The sequence below is a fragment of the Varanus komodoensis genome, unplaced genomic scaffold (assembly GCF_004798865.1).
Source record: "Varanus komodoensis strain SLA01 unplaced genomic scaffold, ASM479886v1 scaffold18_1, whole genome shotgun sequence".
Taxonomy (NCBI): domain Eukaryota; kingdom Metazoa; phylum Chordata; class Lepidosauria; order Squamata; family Varanidae; genus Varanus; species Varanus komodoensis.
Genome location: NW_025335548.1, coordinates 4,549,501 through 4,576,506, shown reverse-complemented (window position 1 = coordinate 4,576,506; position 27,006 = coordinate 4,549,501). Strand labels below are relative to the sequence as shown.

Below are 27,006 nucleotides of genomic sequence, written 5' to 3'. Positions count from 1 at the left end.
GACAGTTTTCCGAAAAAGAGAACACAGAAGCACCCTCGGTACCCATGACTCTGCCCTGCAACGAATCAAGGCTGAACAGACAAGAGTGCCTCTGAACTGCTGCTGTGTGCATTTTTCTCCCCACAACTGAGTAATCACACAGCCACAATCCTATGCCCGTTTACCTGGGAGTAAGGCCCACGGGGCCGGTGCCTGAAAATACGTATCGGGATCACGCTGTGCGGAGGAAGGCTCCCGGACTTCGGGACGGTGCTTCCCGAGTCCGCCCAGTGCCCGGTTTTCTCCCCGCTCCTTTCCTGAAGGCGAAACCGTGCTCTTTCCGCCCGCCCGCCTCTTTGCAAACTTCGCGCGGCCGAGGGAAACGCCATCCCCCTCGGCCCGCCGCCGCTGGGCGACGCTCGCCTCCGACGCGCCGCGGAGGCGCTTCTGCTGCAGCCGCCGAGGTGCGGGCTCGAGGCGTCGCCGTCGCAGCCCCGCCCCGAGGCCGGCCACTCCTCGCCGCGAGGTCCGCGCCCCCGCCCGGCGCGAGGGGAGTGGCTGCCCGTGCAGTAGCAGCGGCAGCCCGAGAGCGGGCTTCTTTGCGGAGGAAATAACCGGACGCCCTGCAGCCTGCCTTTTCTCCGAGGTGGCAGTGGAGGCGGGCTGCTGGAGTTTGGCGCCGCCGGGGGCAGCTCCGCACCCGCTCGCTCGCGTTCCGTAGCCCGTCGATCGCGGTCGGGAGGCGTCGAGCAGGCTGCGGGGGGGACTCTTCGAGAGGAGCAAGGTACGGAGAGAGCCTCCGTCCCGCCTTAACCCATCGGCGGATCAGCCTTTTGGGTCGGTGAGGGTGTCGCGCTTTCCCTTCCCTTCCTTTCCTTTCCCTTCCCGCCACCCGCCCCGGCGCTCCAGGTGCTCTGGTAGCAGGGCTGCTGCTTTCCCGCTTGCAAAAGGCAGGGCTGCGTTTGTGTGTGTGTGCGCGCGCGCGCGCGCGTTTGCAAGAAAAAGAGAATTTGGGATGAGGGCACCGGGCGATCGTGGTGCATACACAGGAAGAACTGGGCTCGAGGATTTTGGAAGGCTAATGGACGGGGAAGAACGCATTGCGTGTGAATGCTCGGAGGATGCCGACTTTGGAGGCTGCTGGGTGAGGGGTTACCCAAAAAAGAGAATCAGCGATACGGGTGGCTTGCGTTGGAAGGTGCTGCTTTGCGTACGAGTGGCTGGGATGATGGGCTTCTGGGATAAAAAGAAGCATCTTCCGAAGTAGTGGGAGGAGGAAAGGAGCTGGGAAGGAAGGTGCTTGGGGCAGCCGAGGGGGCCCTTGCTAGGAGGGAAGGGTGGTGATTGGGAGGGCTGCTGCGCGGTTCTTTTATTCAGGGCTGGGGGTTTGTGCATTGGCTGCGCGTAGATCGAAGGCTATGTCGTAGGTCCGGTGGGTAGGGATTAAAGGTAGCGAACGCGGATAAGGGTTTGCGGTCCCAAGGGCGAGTTAGGGGGTGGTTAATAGGGTGATGCGGGGAATAGGATCGTTTGTGTGGAGAGGGAGGTGGGTAGCAGGGAAGGGCTGCGGGCGTGATCCGTTGGGATCCGGGAACAGAGGTTTGGAGTATTATACGACGAGGGGGCAGCTTAGGATAGGAAAGCTCCTTGGGGTTCTCAGTGTGTGTAAATGGGTGAAGGAGCAAGTGGCTGTGAGGGGACCACACAAGGCTGCCTGTGTGTGTGTGTTTGCGGGGCTGGACAGGCAGCCGGGAACAAGATAGACACAAAAAACGACTTAAGTCATGCACCCAGATTTAACCGTTCCTTTCTTTCCTCTCATTGATCGCCTCCTGACTTGGGTTTTAAAGTTAACTCTTGGGGATATGTTGCTAGGACACACCACTTTTTCTTGGAGGAAACTTGTAAACTTGTTGGATGCGAGGCTTTTCCCTTGTGAAATTGATTCTCTAGTGTCCTTCCTCTCCCCCAACCCCCTCCTCTTTGCCTCTTTCTCGCCTTCCCGGGCCTTTGTTTAGTCTCAAGGACTCTGTGTCCGTGTGATCGTGCGTGTGCGTTTCTGTCCTGCTTTTTGTGTGCCGCTCGGAAAGGGATTGAAAGCAGATTCGAAGCCTGTGGATTTCAGTATGTTTAGCCCTGAAGCCACTAGGGTGTGCATGCAGCTCTTTGTCTGTTGGGACCTTTGTCCCAAATCCGGACATCTGTGACTTGTTGAGGGTTTGCTCCTTTTGTTTAAGAATCCAAAGGTGGTGATTCAGTTCCAACAAGTTCTCTGCTTAGTGAGAGAGCTTTGACATGGCAGGGAAGAGTCAAGTTGCCGTCGCTTCTGCGCTCCTGGCTGAGATGCTTCTCTGTGTTGTTTCCCCTGTGATTTGCCCCCTTATTTATGAACAGAAGCTGCGTGCCCCGAACGGCTGAACAAGAGGCAGGAATCAACAAGTGCAGCCTTCCTGGCCTTCAGATGCAGGCAGAGGTGGCAAAAACTTCACCTGCTTTTTCTGCATCTTTTGCAGCAGCCTCTGTTGTAAAGAAAGCAAATTAAAAAAGAAGAAAATAGTATTTCCTATAAAATAGTTAAATGGTGGTTAAGAGTGACCTCTTGCACAATTCTTTGCCAAGAATTAACTCCATTTGTTATCTGAGGTGTGTGGCTGTTACTTGCAATGGAGTACCTGAGTGGGACCATCATAGGGAAATGTTGGCTTTTATCAGTTACTCTTCCCACCATCCCCTTCCTTTCTCTTTGTCTGACTCCTGGGAATGCTTTCTGAGGGTTTTCTCCTCCTGGCATAGTAGAGTTGACAGAATTATGGTAGACATGTAAGTAAGTCCGTAGAAGTTCTAGCTCTAGCTGTGGATGTTTTGAGAAGACAGAGGTAACAGTTCAGTCATAAGAGATGGTGGCACATTGGTGCCCTGCAGGAGGGAAGGGGAGAGAGATCAAGACAGCTCTCAGTGAGTGAAAGTTTCTCCCCCTTAGTCACCTTATTTGCTTTTGGACAAGTGGTAATTTGCCAGCATGTTAGTCACATTGAAATATGTGTTATGTCAGGGTCCAGTGAGGTGCAACAAGTATTCTTCCCTTAGAATGCCACACCACTGTCCTCTTTATGGCAACATGCCCCAACCTGGTATCCACCAGATGTTTGGACTTCAATTCCCACCAGTGCTAGTCAGCAGAGTAAATGGCAGGGTACCCTGTGAGTTGTAACCCAAAACATCCAACACCAGCTTGACCCCCTTTGGTCCTAACAACTGGGTGGAATTTCATTGGCTGTAGGCCTTTGCACAATTGACCACGGACAGGAAGTGGTCTGGTACAAAGTACAATGCATATCAGATTCTTGAAATTAGAGCTTTCTTAGAATGTCTTCATAAATGCTACAGAATTTTTTAAAAGTTACCAACAATTACCCATAAACATACTATGATTCTATGGGGTTGGCCCCGATAGCCTTCTGGCTCCTCCCTATTCTATGATATAGCAGTTCAGTTCAAAACTGTGTGTGGGGGATATATTAGTATGCACCAGGACAGACTTTTAAGAGATAAAGAGGGCCTTTTCAGAGACTAGGGTGTTAAGTTATCTATGAAGTCATTCCCACTGACAAATGTTTGTTTATTGTGAAAACGGAAGTGGGATCAGTAATTGCACTGTAGATGTATTTATAAAGAACTGTGAATGGGAGTTGTCAGGATGTTTGAACTGTATTGATATTTTGGTATCTATATAATGTGAGAGAAAGATATTACATGGAAATGGCATTCAAGAGAAGAATTATTAGAAGCACTTAGTGTAACTTGAATATGCCATCTTCATGTGCGGTTTGGTTACATTTGTCACTTGTAAGCTCATTTTGAAGCATAACATTTAAGGATATACTTTTTAAAAAAATTAGAGGAGCCTGGGCAATACTTAAAAATGAGTGGGTTGTGTTTCTTTGCAGGGAATACCCCCTGGCATTTCTTTTGTTTGCATTTTCTGGATTGTGAAGCTTAATTCTTTATTATCATTGCAAAGCACAGGTAAAATAATATCAGTATGAACCAAGTTATGCACAATGTTTCTTTTGCTTTCTCAAATAATTATTATGCAAAACCCTTGAGGATGTGACTTTGTACTAAATGTTATGGATCACCTTTTGTTCTGTCCTGCTGGCTTCTCATGAGAGAGCGCCCAGGTTCCCTTGAGCTGAATTGACATTGGCAAAAGGGGAGAGTAGCCCGCTTATAGGAATCTTGTTAAGCATTATAGTTTCTTCACTAATGGGAAGCATAAGTTAATGGGTGTTCAGTAATAATTAATTTTGGTTTTTAAAAATATCAATAGAATAAGAGATGAGTAGTTTACAATACTATTTACTAGCTCTTCCATTTTCAGGTAAGCTAAATGAACTCATGAACTTCTGGAAAAATGTGGGATCAGGATGGATAAAAACTATATTCTTTAAAAAAAAATAAAAATCACATCTTCTATCTTAATAAGATTTTTTAAAAATTAAAATGCTTTTTGAGGAAAAATCTATCAAAAGATAGTCTTTTATTTAAGATCCAAAGGTTACTCATCATGAAATAAGGATTTGTTTTTAATTATGTAGCACAGGGCTGTATATTCATGCAATGTTTAAAGTTTTGGTACATGAATTCTATTAATTCATTTACAATGTCATGCTCTTCCAGGGGTTTTTGTAAGATTATTGGACATTTTTTCTGTCTAGAGGATATTATCGCAGATGCTTGGTTTTACAGTTCTCAAAACTGTGAAATTGTGTCTGAAGCATGCTGCTTCTTCACAGAAAAAATGTTACAAAATAAACATACTGAGGTGAGAAAAAGACCTTAATTCCACTGTTCCTTTGCAAATCTATATTCTGTCTACGTCAGCTGCTTACCTCTTAAGTCCTAGGTTTCAAAAAAATTCAATGAATAGAAAATGTTGAGAGTGGAATAGATCTGCACAAGAAGCTAAGTGTGAGGAGGGAGGGGCAAGCAGTAACAATGAAAGTGAAACCTTTTGAGCAGAATACTCCAGAAGTCTTTAGATCTCTTTGTGTATAGCCTGAGGTTTATTGTATTACTCTCTCCCTGGAGGAGAAAACCTGTAATGGCAGCAGGCCATAAAAGAGACCCAGTTTGGAAATATTTTAATGAAGTTCCTCTACCTATGGGTAAGGCAGGCATGTGTGCAAGTTATGAAGAAAACCATGATTTAAATCCAGTTTTGCTGACTAGTGATTTAAATCAAGTCCACCCAGTGTGAGGTACAGATGTTGCCTATTTTACTGCAGTTCTAAAATTGTGAAGATTTCCATCTCCCATAATTAACACACATCATTACTTTGCATATGTATATTTCCAACCTTTGTTTTTCAAGAAATGTAGTTTACATGTTTCTGCATTACTTACCAGTAAGCTGCTCCAGTTTCCATTGAACATCCCCGAAAGCCAATTTGGGAATATATGTTAATTTTAATTCCTCCGTCTACAAGTGGTTCTGCCATGGAGCACCCCAATATTTCTTCTCTTTTATGTCTTCTGAAAGTTAGCAGCAATTCGAACAGATAGAGGCTTTCGCGACAGGACGGCATATAAATACTTTAAATAAAGAAATAAATATGCAAATTCCATCCATTTCGCTGTTGAGTCATGTTTGTTTCATATGGCAGTCTATCCTATTGTCTATGTCTTCAGTAGGGCAACTGGTAGGCAGTCAAACCCTATACCAGCCTTACCTAATCTGGCACTCTGCACATGTGCTGTGCTAGAGCTCCCATGGCTCTGCAAACTGGGAGTGTAAAAGATGTAGCTGGATGGAGCCAGCTTGAGGAAGGCTGTATCAAAGGGGGCCATTCCCTATTGCAAATAAGTCCCTAGTGGTCTGGAACATCTGTGAAGTGAGGCAGTTGTGTTTCCATTAAAGCACAATAAACATGTATCAGTTCCATCATGTTAAGGCCATAAATAAGTGAGTGAGTTTTAAAAAAAATCTTACAGCTCCGCATGTTCACCAGCCTTTACGAAGAATGTCTGAACGTGCATAAGAATGTGCCCTTAATTTCCTCAGCATTCTGTTTTTATTCCTAGCATTGACTATCCACCTTTTGGATGTTTGCATCCATGACCAGGTTTGTGACCTGTTTTGCTCTGCTTTAGTTTTTGGCTAAAGGGACTGCTGTAGTGGCAGTAGCTACCGCCTGATAAAATGTGTGTTGCTGTGGCTGTTCTGTTAATAACTGCTTGTTAAAAAAACTTGTTAACACTACTGTCTCATTGTTTCGTCCTTGCAATTTTCCTGGAAAAAGGAATATAGGTAGACATTTATTTTTAATGCTCTTGCCCTGCACAAGTATGCAGAGGAGACTCTTAAACACTTTGATGGAATCTGCAGAGTGTTGTTTCGAACATTCCTCTAGTCAGAAATGTTTCTTTTCAGTTCTGTGTAGAAACACTCCCACTTGTGATATTCAATGCCTGTTGGCAATTTTAGGATTCTTCATTTTTTTAACCCTGAAAATAATGCAGCTGCTCATGCAGAATAATTTGAGGTAGGGACCTTCATTGATGTCTCCTGACTGGTGCTTTCCAAACGGTAGTGGGATGGCTGATTGGGAAGTGACCAGTGCAAGGCAGAATGCAAAGCTTAGGAGTAAATGTGATTACATTTAATGGTGGAAGAGTTATTGCGGCATAGTACTTTCCTATACATCTTGGGGTTATAAACAGTCCAAGGTCACAGAGTGGAGCTGGTGCACACCACAGATACTTCAGTGTCAGTATCAGCCCCTTTAGGGAGCTGGGGCAGTTTTGGTATGGAGTCCTCTCATGTAATCCTGGACTTCCAATATTTATTTTTTTACTTACTTACATGTATTTATAGGCCACCTGTAATTGCCGAGGCCTTCCTCAGAGGCTTGCAATGCATAAAACATATTAACTGAGTAAAAACACATTAAAAACCAATTAAAACATAATGAATTAAACACGATAAAAAAAATTAAAAAGGGCCACAGCATACAGGCTTAACAAAAAATTTCCTACAAAGATATGACTTCGCCTGGCACTGAAAGGAAAGTAGGGATGGCACCAGGCAAATTTCCCTAGGGAGGGAGTTCCAGAGATGGGGAGCAGCAGCAGAAAAGGCCCTTCACCTGGTTGCCACCCCTCATCTCTCTGAGGGGTGGTTCTCGTAGAAGGGCCTCCTGAGCTGATCTAAGGGGGCAGGTAGGCATATATGGGTGCAGACGGAGCCATGTTGCAGTGGCTCCTGTGATGCTAAGGATGACTTTGGAAGGAACTTCTGGAGCCCCGAGGCTGCAGCTGGTGGGGCAAGATGTTAACAGCAGCCTCCCAACTAGGTGCCTCCAAGATGTGTAGTGCTACAATTCCTGTCACCTGACTGTTGACACTTAACGGGAATGTCCGTCTGTCATGTGTAGAGTCCCAGGTTGCGGAATCCTTCAGCACAGGATATAATTAACATTTGTCATGATATGGAATAGAGAAACAGCCTTAAGGAACAAGCTGTGTCCAGGGTAGCTTTTCTCAACCTGGCCATGCTAGCTGGGAATTGGTTGTCCAACATCTCTGGAGGGTGTCTCAGGTTGGGAAAGGCTGCCCTGAGGGTCACGCCATACAGATACAGTCTGCTGGAGCAGTCTCACTAGAGATGGCATTTTTGGCATGTATTGATTGGTGGGTAGACTAGTGGGGAGTGTATTGGTCTTGCATATGGAGAGTCTCAGGCCAGATCTTTCTGCTACTTTTTGAAGATTGTGTTTGGCTTGCCTAGATCAAGTCCAGGTTCTCTGCCTACCTTACTTCATGGCAGGAGTTGTGTGACTAAGCCACTTCTCAGGAGGGTGGTAAGAAACAAATGAAACTAAATGTTATTTTTTTAATATCATGCATCTCAAGGTGATTTGCAATAAAGCCATAAAAGCAATCGTATTTAGTTCTCCAAAAATACCCGTCTAGAATAAAACTGACAAAACACCAATGGCAGTAAAACAGATGAATGTTCTAAAATCAGAAAGCAGCATAATCGGGAAAAGGTGGACAGAACAGTATAGTTCAGGAATCCCCAACTTTTTGGGACCCATGGGCAACTTTGGGATTTCCAGAAACTGCTGCAGGCACCACCACAAAGCACTTGATTGGTGGTTCACTGTTTCAGCATCTATCTGTTGTACCTGCAGAACTTAGGCTGCATATTATTTAAGTGAATTGTTTGTTTTATGACACTGCAGTGTTTTTTGAACAAGCAGTAGTCTTATTTCTCTAATGGCTGGTGGTGCAATGCAGCTTATACTTTTAAACATACACTTGGGCAATGTGCAATAGTTGCGTCTTTCTAGGAGGAAGCTATTGCACAGGTAAATTTTGCACTGGAATAGTCTGTTCACCAACGTACATTCTCTATTAAATTATTTACTTGTTTCATGGAAAGTAACTAATGGTCAGCTTAACTGAATTCTCTAAGCCCCTTTGCCAGTTAAAAGGTAATTATAGTCCCAACTTTTGAATGATTAACACTCACCTATAATTCAGTGGATTAAGCTTCCTATAAAGCTTTCGGTATTTGAAAGGGTGGCATATAGACATCATATTTGAATGGATACTTATTTGAATAGTTGGTTCTGCTTTTATTGACGCCTGTATATAATCATTAGAAGGTTGTATGCATTTCATATCAGTTTATCACTGTGGATATATTTAAACCCATGTACATGGGTTTTAAAAAAGAAACAGGAACAATAACTTTTTAAGCTCCTACGGGAGCTGCACTGGCAACTTCTTTGTGGTGCACAGGAGATCCTGGTATAGATTTTACCAGCCTTCTAAAGGCCAATATTGAAGGAGTCAAACTAACCTGAGAAGGGAGTTCTACAGCTGGGTGTTGTTGCATAGAAGGGCCTGTCGACAGTCCCCACCACCTCACCCTTTTAGGAAGTAGGATATGTAGCAATCTGAGGTTGATGTATGCAGGCACCAGGCAGATCCATGCAGAGGAGGTATTCCTTCAGTAACCCTGGCCCAAGCTATTCCTTTATATAAGTAGCTTCTTTTTGATGCCAGAGCATGTGTCTTACACTCCCACTCCTTCCAAACTTCTGGCTGGAGTACTTGTTCATAGTCCAGTGAGGAAGTGACCCTCCAACGCCTTTGACTAGTGTCTCATGCCATGTGAGTCTGACTCACGAGCTTAAATATCTGCGGTTATCAGCAGTGGGGCTCATCTAGTGATTTGAGGATTCAAACTGCTCCATGGACTGCCATCAAGGCTGGTTGTCTGTTTGCCGGAAACTGTTCCTGGAAACTGGAATAGCGTCCATGATGCATGTGAAACTGTTAAGAAAGGAATATTTCTGTATCGTAAAACAAAATTGAAGAAATGATACTGGAGGCACTGACCTGGTTCTCATGATTACAGCTGCTTAAATACCCCCAGTGACTTGTTTAAGCCCGAGTGCATGCCAACCACCCTTTGCTGAATTCGCCCATCAAGGCACAATCTTCAGATAATGCAACAGCAGACTGTGGGATATTACTTACCTCTGATTAGTGCTTGTATTGACCACACATGTGCATTTTTAATTTATTTTACTGTAGTCATCTATTTTATTTATTAGATTTATATCCCACCTTTAAAAAAAAAAGACCTCAAAGTGGCTTACGTCATGCTCTCCTTCCTGCTCTCAGTCTTACCTGCACAACATTCCTGTGAGGTAGGCTGGGCTGTGACTGGCCCAAAGTCACCCAGCTGGGTCCATGGCTGAATGGAGACTAGAACCCAGATCTCTTGAGTCCCAGTCCCATGCTCTTAACCACTGCACCACGCTGGCTCTTATATCTTAATCATTGTCCTCAGAGTCTTAAAATATTTATAAAATACGGCAGGTACAGTAGGAAGCACATGCTAAAAAAGGAAAAAAGACGCTCCCCTTTCCCAGCCCGTGCTTGTTGTTCCTTCCCACGGGGCAGGTGGTGTCAACTGGCCCTGTGAAGGAGGGGACTTGCTGCCATGTCTTCTGCCACCTCCACATTAGGCAATGTTTCCGGGGACACGACATTTCCAGTGTGATGGATTTCCCATCCATCTCAAAGCTTCGTTCTTAAGTCATCTTTGGACACTGCTGCAGTGAAAATTCCTATTTTGGTTGCCCATGACTGCCAAGGGAGATTTGTTAGAAGTTTGAGCTTAATTTTCTGCATTTGAATGGTATGTATTTTTTTAAAAATGAAATGCTTGCCACAAAGGAAAATAATTATGAATAGGCAAGTGCATGCCTACTTTTAACTATGCTTTTTTGTGGGGGTATGGTGGACTTTCACTGCACTGGCTTAGGGCATGCTTCACATCTTGCATCAGTGCTGTGATGCATTTCATTATGATTTACATTAACAAGGATTGATGTCAGTTATAGGTACTTGTCAGTTATAGGTACTTTCTTTATGTTATCCAACAGCAGTGGCTTAAGGCGCTAACCAATGGCTGTGGGTTCTATTTGTTACCTTGGCTTTCTAAGAAAGGTGCAGATGTGGTACAAATGTAATGGAGGAGGAGGAGGAAGAAGAACCTACGTAACTTCAACAAAGACCATCCTGCAACTCTCATCCCTTTAACTGCCAGTCCTAATGTCTATTTAAGACATTGAAATTGAGTAGCTTAGGTTGCAAGCAGGTTTTTTATAGTCAACACCTTTTGCTGCCTTTAGGAGTGAGTATTTTTCTGTTTAATTGCAAGCTTGGCATGACTGTGTGTGAGAGAGAAAGGCTTTCTCATTTGACTACTAAAAACCCATATGAGTTATGTGAATAAGCAACCATTGTTTTCATGTACAAGAACATTAAACAAGAGAACTGGACTTCCAAAATTGCCCTGAGCATTGGATGGGAGGAAAAGTGATGCTTTTTTCAAGACCATTGCCAGTCTGTATGTGTAACAGTCAGACTGAAATATAAACTTATCTCTCCTATGACCTAGTCTAGGACAGTATAAAAGTACCCAGACCTTTACTTTTAAATTAAAAGCTAGTTTAAGGGGTTTTTTTCCCTTCAAAAGGTACCTCTGGAACCATTATGAAACCTTGCGAAATGGTATAACAAGACTCCATGGCAGGACAGCAAAATGAAAAATATGGTCTACAGAAAAATAAAGTTCTACAGTATTGCTTATAAAGATCTGAAAAAATGTAACCTATGCATTGTAGGCAATCTTGGGCATGTCAAACTAAGCCAGAATTAGCTGGGATCTGGATACACATGTCTCATTTATTCAGAGATAAGAATATGATGCAGCAGAAATAAATGGTAGGCATTTGAAGTACAATCAAGCCATTATGTTTTCTGCTGTAGATTTGCAAAAGGCTGGAAAGGTATAAAAGTGTGTGCCTAGCTATAGGAATTTACTGAGGGTTTGTCATCTTAAGATCTTCTGAAGTCATCACATTTCTGAACATTGAGGGGAAAACAGTTCTCCATCTTTTTGTAGTGGCAGGAAATACAAGTGCTGGAATTATGGCATGTACAGGAAGAGAAGTAAACTATAATTTTACCTACCTTTAGGATGACTTGTTTAGTTGGAGAACAATCCATTGGGTATTAGAATTCTTTCAGTAATTGTTATCCATCCATTTTATTATCATAACTCAGAACTAAGATACGCAAAGGACTCTGGAGCTGGTTGAATTCCAGAATGGAAGTGATCATTATACATGATGTGCACTAAAGTTGTACTTACATAAATCTTCACTTGTGCTTGATTTTCGCACATTCTGTTGTATTGGAGCTTTGAACTGAAATGGATTTGATTTCCATTTAATGATTAAAGTAATAAGGATCTTGAATCCAGGGCTCTAGCAAGATGCTCAGCACTGTAAAGGTGCTAAATATTTTATTGTGGCACAAAAGGTAAGTAAACAAAAACAAGTCACATATTGTAAGTAGTTGCATGGAGTCCAGGTGTACAGTTTCATTGCAACATGAGCTCTGATTAAAGACACATGTTTCTTGAGGGCCTCAGAGTTTGTTGGGGAGGAATGCAAACAGCATCATCAAACCCAAAGAGCTCTCAAGACAATACCAAGATAAACTTGCACAGAAACACCACTTGGAGTTGGGTTATAGAAAAAGATTCCAAACTTTGAACATCCCCCAGAGCATTGCTAAATTCATTATTACATAATGGAAAGAACATGAGTTGACTGCAACTCTGGCTAGGGGAGGCTGTGCACCAAAAATGGTTGGGGTTAAATGCAGAGCAATTCTCAAAAACCTGTTTTGGAGTGCAAGAGCCCTTGGAACTGAGACAGAGGCTTACATTCCAACAGGACAATGAACCTAAACACTGGAATAGTAAAGCAAGAAGATCCTGAATGTCTTAGAATGGCTCAGTTGAAGCCTAGGCACCAAACTGATAGAAAATCCGTGGTGAGACCTGAAAGTTGCTGTTTACCAATGATCCCCATCTAACCTGACGGAGCTGGAGCAGTTTTGCCAGAAAGAATGAGCAAACATGTCAGGATCCAGAAGTGCAAAGGTGATAGAGATTTAGCTAAAAGAAGTTGCAGCTGTAAATGCTGCCAAAGACGCTTCTACTAGATATTGACTTACAGTGGTGAACACTTATCCAACCAGCAAGCACTGGGGTTCAAGGCAGCTCACAACATTAAAAAGTTCCACAAATAAAACACATATAAATATACAAAAGTTAAATCAGTAGAATATTAAAATTATGCAAAATACCAACATTAAAATATATATAGACTATAACGTATCTAACATAATTTTATAGGTCCAGACTATTCCCAAAGGCTTGCTGGAAAAGTTTTTTGCCTGTCTCCAAAAATATAGCAGGGAGGGTACCAATCTAGCATCCCTGGGAAGGTTGACTTGGGGCATCCGCTGAGAAAGCTGTCTCCTGCATTCCCATTAAGCGTGCCTGTGAAGGTGGTGACACTAGGGGAAAGGCCTCTTTAGAAGATCATGGGGGACAGGTACCCTCACGAGGAAGAACATGGTGTTTCAGATAGCCACTGCACTCTTTCAGATAGTCATTGTTTATTTAAGTTTTGTGCTACATTAGAAATATTTGGCGCCTTCACAGTGTTGGGTATCTTGTGTACATCAGGTGATAACAGTGCCCATTAAGTCTCTCTCAGTTCCAGGTTGTAGTGCAACAAAATGTGAAAAAGTCAAAGGGGGTGTGCAGATACTTCTGCATGCACAGTAGATGTATAAGTATAGTTCTGTTGCTTAATTTCATGCGTCAGGTCAATCTTCTTGACTATTCTTGGTTTCTGGGTTCTCGCTGAATTTGCAGTTTCCTTATATGCCTCCATAATCTTTGGCGTATGGCATCAGTACAGCCAAGTCAGATAAGTATTGCATTGCAACGAAATAGGAGCCTTCTTCCTGCATTCATTGCATGGAGGGGATTGTGGAGCCTTGCTGCCCCTAATGTCCACCAGCGTAGAAGTATCTCTGTGTAGAGCTCCACTGTGCTGCAACTCCGCATGATCAGGATTCCCAGTTTGGTGCAAGCCTTCGTACACAGGCTTCTTCTCTGCCACCCTTTCCCAACTTGGTGGCCTCCAGAAGTTTTGGACTGCAATACTCACTTGGCTGTGGAACGTTGGGAATTATACTTGGTGAGGAAAGAGGGTGCCATGCAGCCATTCATGCTTACTGCATGGGCCGTAGGGGTGGAGCGAGCTGTACCACTGCCGTGGGCCATGAGAAATGGAATATGGATCTTGAATCCAGGGCTCTAGCAACCGAGGGCAATACATCTTCTGCCTGCTTGAGTGACACTAGTGCTGTTGTCTGGAAGGTACTTGCTCTCTGCTGAGCCGTGTTTGGGGTGTGTGAGAGGCCGGCAGGTTTCTCCCAGACCTATAAAGCCTCACATCTGAGCTTGGCCACTTAACATGAGCAGCTCATTGCCTGACTTAAGGGCTGGTGTGCACATCTGCTTGTCTGTGTGGAGTGACAGTAGCTCATGTAGTAGTTTTATGCTTGAGCAGGTAGACAGGAAACATTCTGACTGCTTGACTGAACTGATGGCATTTAGAAATGTGGCAGTAAAATCTTATTGTGGTGGGCAGGTTTGTATTGGAGAGGGTGTTGACGTTTATTTCTTAAGATAGTTGTCCAGCCTCATTTGCATGGCTTGATCCCCTTCATTATTCTTCTGTTGCTTGTTTTGTTCCCCTGCAGCAGCCTTTCCCAGCCCAGGGTTCTCAGATAGGGTCAGACTACAACCTCTGCCATCCCTAAGCATTGAGCATGCTGGCTATGATTTATTATTGTAATTATTATAATACTGCATTTCTATATTGCCCATAGCTGAAGCTTTCTGGGCAGGTCACGACATTTTAAGTCACCCATCCAGATTTCAACCAGGCCTGACCCTGCTTAGCTTCCAAGGTTAGGCAGAATCGGTCACTTCAGGCTATGCAGAAGCTATTATAGTGAGAGCTGTCAGACAAATAACATCTGGGGATCCTAGGCTGGGAAAAGTTTTCTGTGTGTGCTCTGGCTAGAAGAACCAACTTCAAATACTGTGTCCGAGCAGCTCTTTTCCTTTCTTGGTTTTGATAAAGGGGAAAGAGGTATTGCATAGGAAGTATTCTAGAATGAAGAAAGGTGAACAGTGAAGGAAAGGCTTGGTTTTGCTCAAAGCTGCTGCCTTGTGCCAATTGGATCAGGTTCAGGGAAGTAAGCTTGGGAAGGAGGGGTAATTAACCATTTCCAAATGTACATCTCTCCTTCAGGCTGCACATGTCTGGGAGAGGGGTGAAGGGCAGAGGCAGGCACAATACAGTTAACTGCATGTTTTCTCCTATAGGGCAAGTAGCAAGGTTAGGAAGTGATACAGATCAGAAAAATGGCATAGGGAAGAGGTTGACTGTCCCTGCATCTGATCTCAAATCCATTTCAAGCTGCCTATGTCTGTTTTAAACCAAACATAAGCCTTTGCGAAGAAGAGGCACCCAGGTTAGAGGGGTTTTAAAAATATATTATTATACTGCCAAAGGATCCACACCATCGGCTCCTCTGGGGTTTATGAGCCTGAGATGTTGCTTCTTCATAATCCATAACTTTTATTTTAGTGTTATAAATTATAAGCTGCCTTGGATATATCAATGTAATACATGCATGGACAGGTGAGTAGGAGTCTTGAAGGTGGATCACCGAGTATCTCACCTCGTGGCCCTGATGGATGTCCTTCACCTCCATTAGCAGAGCACGGTTGCCCAAGCCTTCGTGAGGGCCATGTGGCTAATGGCTTTTCCCCACACTGGGTGGCACTAAATCCAGCTTATTCACCAAGTGTGTATTTGACAGGAGCTGAAGCCTGTTGTGGCCCTTGGATGAGGATGTTAAAAGGATGTGTGTGTGTGTGTGGTGGGGGGAGGGACCTTGTGCCAAGCTGACTGGCATGGATCAGTCCATTCTTTCCCTATCAGCCCTCCCACTAGCCTGCATGGACTTCCTTTCTGGTTGCCTATGGCAAACGGGTGAGTGTGAAGTTCAAGGTTGTGCTGGTTTTGTCTCCTAAAAAATTGCTGTTACGCATCTGAAAATGTAGTTTATGAAGCAGTCTAAGCACTGTTGTGCCAAATTTCACTTTTCATATTATTTAAGTTCTACATAGCAATCTGCTGAGTCTGATCACCTCCTCCTCTTCCTTCTTTTTTATACCTGTCACCCTTCTCACTTGGCCGTGATGTTTAAGACTGATGTAGAAGTCAGACAAAGGCACTCTAAGAATAAAGAACTCATTTTGTGAATGTCCACAGCTGTTTAACATTGAAGCGATAAAAGTATCAAGTGATTTGAAGTGGACCAGTTTGAAGTGTGACCTAGTTTGTTCCTGGTAGTGCACATATTTCATTGACCTTTCTTTTGTAAACACATTTAAAAGCTGGGCCTGGTATTGCTTTTATTTGCTTGCTTTTTGAAAAGCTAATGACCAGGGCAAGGAAGAGAACTTTGCAAGGCACATATGGGGGATGAAATGTTTGAGGGAGCTTCCTGGAACATGCACCAGCTGATGCTATCTCTTAAATGTTCTCCAACAGATAAATACAATTGTAAATGGAAACTGTTTGTGTATGCTATGTTGGCATGTTATGGCTGAAGTGTGCAAACTGCTCTGTAAGTTTGGGTTCTTGGTCACTTCCGCTGGGCTTCTGCAGCTTCATGCTTTTCGGCTTTTAGTCAGAAACTGTGAATGACTTGTTGGCAAAAATGCTGGAGCTTATGTGCAACAACCATGCCAGACCTGGTGCCTTCCGAATGTTTTGGACTATAGCTCTCGGCATTCCTGGCCATTGGGATGAAGTTCAAAACCCCTGGAGAGTACTAAAATGGGGAAGGATGCTGTACTGTCTGCAAGCCACTACTAGGTTACTCTCCTAACTGGGGATGATGGGAATTATTCCAATAAATCTGGAAGTCATGAAGTTGGGAAAGTATAGTCTAAGCTGCTCTGACATTTTTAAACACAGTGAATGTATTTGCCAAGTCCCAAAAGAGTAACCTAGTATCTACTAAATTTTACCCATGCTTGGCATGTAGACTATTATGAGAAGAGCTGAAATTGATAATTTTAGACAACATTTGCTGCTGCAGACGTAGTTATGGGTGTGGTGTCTATCCTGGAAAAGGACGACTATATGCCTACAACCTTTTTTTCCTATTGTAGCTGCAACACATTGGGTGGGTTTAGGAGAATTGATATTAGATTGTGTGTTGTAAAGATGCTTTCATTCCTGGTTTTATACAGCTGCTCTTGTGCATTCCACATTTGCTATGTGTAACAGTGGAGCACAAATCAAAGATAATTGTCATCCATCATTGAAGCTTAGTTGGTACTCAGGCTGTTCTACTTGACTGGGCAGGTAGTCTAGAACCCATCAGCAGTATGTATACTCCATCGGACCCCATCGCTGCAGGCTTTGAAGAAGGTCCCGGAGACTTTACTGTGGCCTTCACTGATAATGTTTTTCGGATTGGCTTCTAGCTGCAGTTGTGTTGTAGGACCAGACCTTTGATGATGTGTGTTGTTTTGTGGAATGCTTGTTGCTTTTATTAAGCAACAGTGGGTGGGCCCAACTTACAGTACCTCTGCAGTGTATTTTAGTATAGCTCTTATTGCCGATCACTAAGCCTTAGAATGACATTTCAGCCTTTCAGAATGTCACCCAGTGAATCATGATTGGGGGAAAGGCACTGTGGCTACGAGAAATTGGTACAGCTTCTTTAGAACTGGCCTCCGGGCTGAGGATTCCCAAACCCTGTGTTATTGCTCGCATGATTCCAGTTCTTTGCACTAATTGACAAGTCAGCTGAATAAACAGTTTGCTAATCTCATGCTCTCATGCAGTGAACATGCATGGAGAGACCTGGGGAGACCACTCTAGCAGATAATAATTAGTAACAGGGAATGGAGAAGTGTGTGAGAAAAAAGCGGGAGGGCAATATTGCTGAGTACAGTGCTAGAAATGTTAGGCATGCACCATGCTATTTTTTGTTCAGAAACCCTTTGGAAGCACCGGGTCCTCTGCTACTTTGGTTCTTTGGAGTAATATATGATAGTAACAAGCAGTATATGTCATAGTGATTTGCCAGCTGCAAGATAAGCTTGAAGTAGTCTGCAGTGGTGAGACAGGATAATAAGTAGCATGGTTTGTCTGGATATCTATAACACAAACCATAGTTGGTTTCAGGACTGTTGTTAGTGCAAACCATGGTTTGTTGTGATGTCTGGAAGGAGTCTTAATGATAAATATTTTTCTTGTGGGAAGGTGGTTTCAATTACAACAAAAACACAGGGTTGGGGAAGATTGACTGGCAGTATACATGTACCAGTATTTTCTTGTGTACTGCTGAATCATGAGATGCTTGGCCTACGTTATGACACCTAAAGTAAATAAACTTTAGTTTGGCTAATGTTCTTCTGTTTTGCAACAGTTGTGTAAATATACCCTTTGTAACATAAGAGAGCATCCAACTTAGATTATAGGATTTTTTAAAGAGACAACTATATTTAAAATTGGGGTAACTTGGCCCTACTTTTGAGCTACCAATCAAAGTAAAACCATGCTTTTTTCCTTTTATCAAATTACTTTTGTAGTTTTTCTTTTTAAAGGACATAGCTTTTTCTTCTAAAACTGGATGCAGCTCAAAGTTCTCCCCAAATTTCTTTACAGTTTTAAGGATGAAACAGATAACTTCCATTCCACTGACATATTCTGAAAACTATGTAATGGGTTGAAATGAATTGGTATTAGGTTGTTTCTTGTAATGATGCTTTGATGTGTATTCTTGCTTTTATATTGATACTCTTGTGTGTTGGGTACATTCATGTGGAAAAGTGATCCATTTGGAAATCAAACATTGTGGCTTAGTTGATACCAGGGCTCATCTTGTAGGACGTCTTTGCTGACTGGGCAGGTAGAAGGCAAGCCATTTAGCAATGGGTGTGACAGAACCCCTTGTCACTGAATCTGCTGCAACGTTTTTCAGTTCAGCTTAAAATGTGTTCTTGCGGTTTTAGATCTGTAAACTGCTCTGGATTTTACTTTGGTTTTATTCTGTATTTTACATCTTGACAGATTTTATCTTGTGCTTTATCAGATAGTCATAGTCTATGGTTTTAATTTTTTGTGAACAGCCCAGAGAGTCTTGGCTAATCAGGATATGGAAATGTACTACATAAAAAGTGTTTTGGTCATTTTTTTTAGTGGAAACAGTTTAAGCATTAGAAATACCCAGATGGGGTATGATAGATGTATAGACTTCCTGGTTATCTGCTTGCTAGCCTAGAGTCATGCTGGGGGGAAGTCAGTGCAGAAAAAGGGCATCAGGAAAATAAAGCTACTATTCATTATGGTTAAATACTGCCTCCAGGATGAGAGACCCCGAGCCTCTGAATGCTAGTTGCTGCAGAAGTAGTAAAGGAGAGGGTATTTGCATATGGGCATTTGGTTGGCCATGATACGAAACAGGAGGCTTAACTCAGATTGGACTTTGGTCTGAGCCAGCAGGGCTGCTCTTACATTGCAGAACTTCAGGGCTGGACCTGGGTAACTTGACCCACAGGCAAAAGTGTTACTGTAAACAGTCTGCAGCTTCTGTTTTGCATGTTTCACATATTGCTTGTACATTTCCACCAGGACTACTTCTTGTTCTAGTTGTGCTAGAATAGAAGGCTTATTGGTTTGGCCACATCCACACTTCAAAATTCCATAGCAGTGACGCAGCTATTATGGTAGGTAGCTTGTAATTTAGAGTGGTAAAAACTGAGACATGGCTTCAGACTACAAATTTAAGCCACAAATGGCCTTATTAGGATTAGTATTACTTTAAAAAAACATTTTCAGTGTAGATCCACCACTAATGAATTCCATGGACAAGATTAACAGAAACTTAGACACTGTTTTATATTTTTTCCCTAGAAGGTTTGACTCCTCGGGCAAGTAAAATGCTTATTTAAATTCAAGGTTTCAATATGAGCCTAAAAGCAATTGTCGCAGAATGGATGTGAGTTCTTAATATTCCTGCAGCTCAATTCTATGTGTTTTATACGGATGCAGATCCTCTGTTCAATGCATCCAAGTGTGAATAGGATTGCTGTTTTAGTTCATAGCATATAATTCTCTTAAGCCAGATCTTGAAAGCTTATCAATTCAATTAATTTCTTGCTGTGATTCAGGTTGCCTGGTTAAAAAAATCCGATGGTGGAATGCTCAGGTAATATAGCAGCTTTATAAAGGGATATTGGCTCAGGGTTGGTTGGGTTGATAAAAGTTGGATGATAAACGTTTTCTCGCTTTGTCCTTTTGGAATTAAGATTATAGCACAATAGAAATCTGCAAATAAATTTTATGAGGCAGTTACTAAGTAAAGGGGTTTTATATCTGGCTTCTGTAAGTTTTCCCATATGAAAGCAATATAATCTCAAATGGATTTTAGTTTGTCAGCTTCTAATGTTTCTCTTGTGCCACTGCTTTTTACTCTGGCTCTTCTGATGTACTTATATATATTAAAAGCTGCTCAAGTATGGCTATTTCAGCAAAATTTTCTATTGTGAAGACATATGCAAAGGATTCATTTAGTATGTCTCTTTTAGCTTCCCAGTTATCCTATATATGTGTGGTTGTTGTTAACCTCATCATTATTGCCGAGTTTTCTCTCGTGACATAAATCATATTTTTATAAGTAGTCTTTATTAGTAGCAATCAGTTTCTTAAATCTCTTTCTGGTTAATTTTGGACCAGGATACACACTCTAAATTTTATATTTTAATTTGGGAACTTTGTTACTTCTGTAGTATAACTAACTGCTACTTAGCCACATTGCCATCTTTATGGACTTGTTTAATTTTACCTGAACTTTTATTATATTATTTATATACCTTGTGCAGCAATTTGACATTTATCATAATATTGTTAACATAATCCTGATAGAACACTCCATGCTTTTTTAAGTGATAAAGACTATTGAAGTAAAAAGTAGAAAATTAATGGGTATTTTAGGATGAATGCTTATCTTAAGTACATAATTTTCATTGTGTAAGTGGTAAAAGCAAGGAAGAAAAAGCAAGGAAATGAGGGGAGAGAGAGAGAGAGAGAGAGAGAGAGAGAGAGAGAGAGATAGATTAGAACATTAAGTGTAATCAGTTCAGAACTATTACTGGATTAAGAAATCAAACCTGCTCTTCTGTCAGTAATGTAGGAGGGTACTCCTTAATAGAAATCATTAAGTTTTGAGATGGAAAAATAGTGGCAATTAGATACTGGCTATGTTCAGCTGTGATGCCATGTATGCCGTGTGTTTAGCATGTTAAGACTTAACGACAGTGATCTTTGACTTCTGAACGTGGCTACTGTCCTCTTTGACCATGGTCCAGAGAGTCACTGTGTACCTGCTACTGAGTGCTGTTGAGGATACATTGGTCTGAAAAGCTACTTTCTATTTTACTGTGCAATGACTTGTGTGGCTCCTAAGGTGTTGTAAAGGTGCTGAGTTTAAGGGTATGCTCATAAAGGCAGTATGAACTTGTTTGATAGTTGTATCTCTTCCCTTACAGGTCCAATGATTGCTAATTTTAGCAGTGTCTTTGGAAGAGTTTTGTATGCATGTAGGTGGGGGTGGTTGGAGCTGGCTTAAAAATACAACAAAAAGCAAAAACAAAACAACTTAGAGACATACGGAAAATTGGGTTCTTGTCTTTTGGCACCTTCTACCTTCCTGAATAACATTTTTCATAACCATGAAAAAAGCAAAAAAGGTTATATAGCTAAAACAGACAGTGGAAATTGTTTTCTGACCTTGAAGGCTACACTCTTGAGTGCTTCTGCTCCACATCTTTCTTTAGACTGCCTGTCTTTTCCTAAATGATTCTCCACCCACTTTGCTGTGTGCAAAATAATGTCACTCGAAGGCCTGCATTTGGGGCTTTCTAATCAAATTTTTATTCCATTCTTTCTGTTTTCTCCCTGCAGCAAAGAAAAATGGCAAAAATGGAAGTGAAGACATCTCTTCTCGACAACATGATTGGGGTTGGAGATATGGTACTTCTAGAGCCCCTCACTGAAGAATCTTTTATAAGTAATCTCAAACAACGTTTTGATCATAATGAAATATATGTGAGTATGCTTTAAAGGGTATCCATATGAGAACTTACGTGGAATTGCCTCATTTCTGTATGTACAAATAAGCTGATTTTGCTGATGGCATGTTGATAATCCTGAAATAATCTCATCTTAAGTGACATAGGAAGATTTGCAGCAGCATCCCTTCCTCAGTTTTATGCAAATATTCCAATGAATGACACGACCAGTTTTTAAAAATGTTTGTTTCAAGATAACAAAATTGTAATAACATTATAGTTTCCTTGAAAAGGTGGGTTTTTGGGAGATTTTATGGATTGCGGGAAGAGAGGTTGCATTCTGAGGGAGGGGGTTGAAGCATATGGGGAAACAGGAAAATGGGTAAAGCTGTCTAAGAGCTGGGAATATTAGGATGCCCCAGTGTTGGTAGAGTTGGTAAAGCAAAGTAAGTGCCAAGTCAGGTACTTATTATGGTAGGAAGGCAGGACAAGGGCCACTTTTAAAAGCCAATGCATGCATTTTGTTATTTATCTTTTATTGTAAAAGTTACATAAGGGTTAAAAGACATCCTTACTTCCTGAAAGCATACTGAATTTTTCTTACTTTCTCTTGCTCACTCTGTAGCTTGTCTGATAGACCCAGCTGCTGGCTTGTGAAAATAAGAAAGTGATGCAAACCTGTCCTGGATGGGGTTGCACTCTCCCCTCAAGGACAAGGTTCGTAGTCTGGGGGTGCTCCTGGACCCTGAGTTCTCCTTGGTTGCCCGGGTAGGCTCAGTTGCCAGAGAGCCTTTTATCAGCTCCAGCTGGTTTACCAGCTATGCTCCTGCTCCTACACGGCAAGTCTTGCCATGGTCATTCCTGCACTAAGAACCTCCAGATTGGACTACTGTAATCCACTATATGGGGGGCTTCCCTTGAAGTCTCTGGAACAGGGCAGCACGGTTGCTAATGAGAACCGGTTCTTATGAGCATATTACACCTGTCCTCTTTCAGTTGCACTGGCTTCCTTTTCTACTCTGCGCCAAATTCAAGGTTTGGACTGTGACTTGCAAAGCCCTAAAAAGCTTGGGACCACATTATCTTAGGAAGTGCCTTACTCCATATATTCCTGTCCACTGCCTAAGATCATCAACTGAGTCTCTCTCCCTATGGAGGTTAAAGGGGAGGCTGCAAGAAGGAGGGCCTTTTCTTTGGTGGCACCGCAATTATGTGTCGTGAGGTTGTACCTCACATCCCCAATTACACAGATGCAGGCAATAAAAACTAAAGACCTTTATTTCAAACGACTACAAGATTTATGTTTACGACAGAGTAGGAGCTACCTCAGAGAGCTCCAAGCAACCCAGTTGCCCTCTCCTTTCTGACCTCTCTGAGATTTGTCATGTGGATCTCAATCTCCTCACACGTCCCTCTCCACAGGGACTGGACAAACTTCTTTGTCTCCTTCTCTGTTCTAATTGGTCTAAGCGTCGAAGTCTCTGCCTGAGTTGGGCACATTCCATGACAACTGACTCCCCTTCCTGATTTCTGGGAACTCCCTCAAAAACTTGAGAGTCACGTGGTGGTGGTGGGGGGGGCTGTTTGTGCCCCGGGCACCAAGTATAAACCTCCCTGCTCTAAGGCCTGATCCTCGCTGGGGGCTTCTGGTCCTCTTTTGCATGCTAACGCCTCCCCCGAGTCGTTAGGCACGACATTATGGAATGCTCTACTGCTGGAGATTTGCCAGGTGCCTACTTCGTTGAGTTTTAGGCGCCTGGCAAAAACTTTTCTTTTCTGGCGCACCTAGGGCATCATTTAGACTATTTATATGGTTTTAATATGTTAATTATGCTTTTATTTTATTTAATTAGATTTATTGTGATTTCACTGTGTGTATGATTATAATTGTATTATTTTACCTTCGCTAATACTGGCATTTTCTTATAATGGCTGTTCAGAAAGCACGATGCTAACAGGTAGCTTTCAAACTAATCCAGTAAAATAAATAATGCCTTTTCTCTGGGAAGATAGGTTTTAACATTTTTTAAAGTAAATGGCTTCTTTTTAAAATGTGAAAAGAAGCTATTGCAAAGTTACTTCTTCAAAAGGCAGTCTTCCCTTGATCATGGGAGAAGAGTGTCTTCTGTGACTAATGGTTTTGTGGTTTTGACTTGCCGCTGGCAAGATTTACCAAAGTGGAAAGAAGGGATGGGTCAAAGTTCTGCCGAATCCATGCCTCTAGCTTTAATGGACCAGCTTTAATGGTCGTGGAAAGCGAGCTGAGCTGAGAGGAAGTGCGCGGATGCTCACTGAGCAAAAGTTGTGCAACCAGCAAGCTTCTTCCAGATGAAGTGCAGCAGCTGACGGATGGGCTGCTGCACATTTTTTATTTTATTTTTCATTTATTTATTAAAACATTTTTATGCCGCCCCATTTGCCGAAGCCTCGGGGCGGCTTACAACAAAAAATTAAATAACATTTTAAAATATATACAATAAAATACAAATATATAATATAAAACATACAATATAAAACAAGCCGCCCTGGCCAAATAAAATTCAATAATATTAACATTTAAAATACTGCTTAAATAAAAAGGTCTTCGCCTGGCGCCGAAAAACAAATAACGACAACATGACGTAGAAGAGGCAGTAGTGCTGCTTGCGCGGTGGCCATGCAGGGTTTAGTTTCTGGTGAACACAGCATGAACGCTGGATGTGCTTGCCAGGAAATTCAAGCTCACAGTCATGTCAAAGAGAACGAGAGCCCAGAGAGCCAGGCCCAGGGAGTCTGATGGATTCCCACTGCCAAAATGGATTTCTCACGCATTCCTAGTGAAAAGATGGCCAGCTCTTGCTTCTTAGTTTGGAAGTTTGTACAGGTGTACAACAACAAGAAGAGTTTAGGGATTGTGTCCTTGTCCTCTGCTCCTGTGAATTTCCCACATCCATTTCAGCCTGGGTTTAAATTGTGTGTGTGTGTGATCATTGCCAACTAGAGTTAAAATGAAACCGGATAGGCTCATAAATTCTTAGAGCTCAACTGTTCTTTCTCACTAGTCTCTTTTCTTTCTCTTTGGCTTGAAAGGGACTTGTGAAGGCTGTGTGATCATCTTCAGTCCATTTTTCTTTTAAAACATTTTTTCTTTGGGGCTGATGAAGATACAGTAAAGGAAGAGGGGATTATGCAAGTTTTTAACTGCAGAAGCATCATGAGAATGTTGTTAATCAAAGACATATATAAGTCTGCCTCTTCCTCCTCCTCTTCTTAAACCAATCCAGCATGACATAATTGCACACACTTGTGTTGGTTTCCTGCATTTTGTTTTAGGATTCCCAGTATCAGTGCTGAAAACTAGACTGATCTGATAACACTGAAGGAAAGCAAAGGCTCTGAATGTGTGTATACACCAATTAAGTAACATCCTTGCATGTCTGGAAATAAAATGGAATCCAGGTTTGTTTTCTTAAAGAAAAATGCATAGAAGCTTTAAATTATTCAGAAAACCCAGAAGCTTGTATATTCTACCACAGAGTTAATCATCGCAATCTCTGATACTGTGATATCATACATGCTCCTCATGCTATTTTAGGGCCTCTTCACTGATGGATTTATTTTTGGTGTGAACACTAAACATCTGAAGTGTGAATTTGATGGGTGCCCCATCATGTACTATGACCTTATATGGAGCAAGAAGTGCCTGACATTCAAGCTGGATTCTAAAAAGGAAGAGACACTTGAGACCATATTGCAAATATACATTGACTACAGGAGTGCAGTAAAGAATTTCAGAAGATCAGTCTATGCCTTCTAGACTACAGCAAAACCTTTGATTGTTCAGATCTTGAGAAGCTCTGGATGGTTCTGAAAGAAATGGGTGTGCCTTGGCACTTGATTGTCCTGATGCATAATCTGTGTCGTGGACAAAAAACTACAGTTAGAGCACAATATGGAGAAACGGAATGGTTTCCCATAGGTAGAGGCATCAGACGAGAGTGCATTATTTCCCTGTCTGTTCAATCTGTGTGTAAAACATACCATAAGAAAAACTGGATTAGAATCAGAGAAAGGGGTGAAAATTGACAGAAGACCCATCCATGATTTATGCAGATGATACCATATTACTGCCAGAAAAGGGCAGTGAATTAAAACAAGCCCTGGTGAAAGAGAAGGAAGAAAATGCAAAAACAGGACTGCAGCTGAACATTAAAACATTAGAAAAACAAAAATCACGACTACAGAAGAATTATCAAACTTTACTGTGATCAGTGAAGATGTTAAAATTAGGAAAAAGTTTACATACCCTGGCTCAGTCATCAGTTCGATGGGAGACTGCAGCCAAGAAATTATAAGACTGAGATTTGGAAGGGCAGCAGTGAAGGAACTAGAAAAGAACATGTATAAGGACATTGGAGACCAAGATCATCAAGACTATTGTATTCCTGATCACTGTGTATGGATGTGAAAACTGGACAGTCAAGAAAACTGACAGAAAGAAAATGGATGCATTTGAAACATGGTGCTGGAGGTGAGTATTTGCAGGCCTTCTGGACCAACAGAAAGACAAATAACTGGGTCCTACTTCAGATCAAACCAGCACTTTGCCTAGAAGAAAAACAACAGAAGGCAACACCCCCTGGAGAATAATGTCATGCTGGGAAAAGGTGAAGACAGAAAAAGAACATGAAGAGCAAATATAACTCCTTTATGGAGTTAATCTGTCTCTGACTTCCACATAAGTATTGTAGCCTCCTTAGTTACTTTCCCATTGTTGAAGCCCATGTATTGATGTTGCATCTGAACTGGCAGACGGTGGTTTGCACCTCTGGTTCAGACATGGTTTGCAAGGCAGTGTTTGATTCTAGTTTGCCATTTGGGTTGGATGGCAAACTACAGACTTTAATTTGCCAGTTCAGAGGGAATGCCAAGCTGTAGTTTGCCATGCAGCAGGAAATAACTGAGTAGAGCGGGTGAGAAGGAGGAAGGTGGAACTGTAGAAATAGATTGTGGCTGTCCAGATGCTTTTGCTTAGTACTCCCATCGACCCTAGCCAGCATAGCCAATGGTGAGGAGATGATGAGGACTATAGATTAAGATATTCAGAGAGCTACAAGTTTCCCACTTGTGCTGTAATGTCAGGCCAGGGTTTACAGTTTACAGTTAAAAATGATCCAATCTTATGTCATTCAGCCGCATTAGAAAGAGTAGATTTTGGGGTATTGGTAGCAGGTGGTAAACTGTCCGAGAGATGTTTTAGCAGTAACCTTTGCAGATCAACATGATAAATATTGCAGAATGATTCTGATGTTAAAAGAAAATTGTACTTAGAGCAACAAGAAGCTGGGGACTTCATTCTGCATATATTGGATTGTATAAAACAAGAGTATGTGTTAATCTCTGTATCTTTTTTTAGTTTTCAGTTC

The 27,006-nt window shown here is 42.2% G+C and overlaps 1 protein-coding gene across 3 annotated transcripts in view; it reads left to right on the top strand.

Moving 5' to 3' along the window:
* Positions 1-650: 650 nt before the first annotated feature.
* The window catches only part of MYO1B (myosin IB), a 137,500-nt gene continuing 111,144 nt past the window's right edge, over positions 651-27,006 (top strand). For 2 of the 3 annotated variants that reach the window (XM_044427090.1, XM_044427089.1), the window contains exons 1-2: positions 19,172-19,258; positions 21,495-21,638. In XM_044427090.1, the coding sequence (XP_044283025.1) occupies positions 19,256-19,258; positions 21,495-21,638 (147 nt within the window). In that variant the 5' untranslated portion in view covers positions 19,172-19,255. Of the gene's footprint in view, positions 817-19,171; positions 19,259-21,494; positions 21,639-27,006 lie in introns of those variants that run through there. The other variant, XM_044427088.1, reaches the window with a different exon arrangement.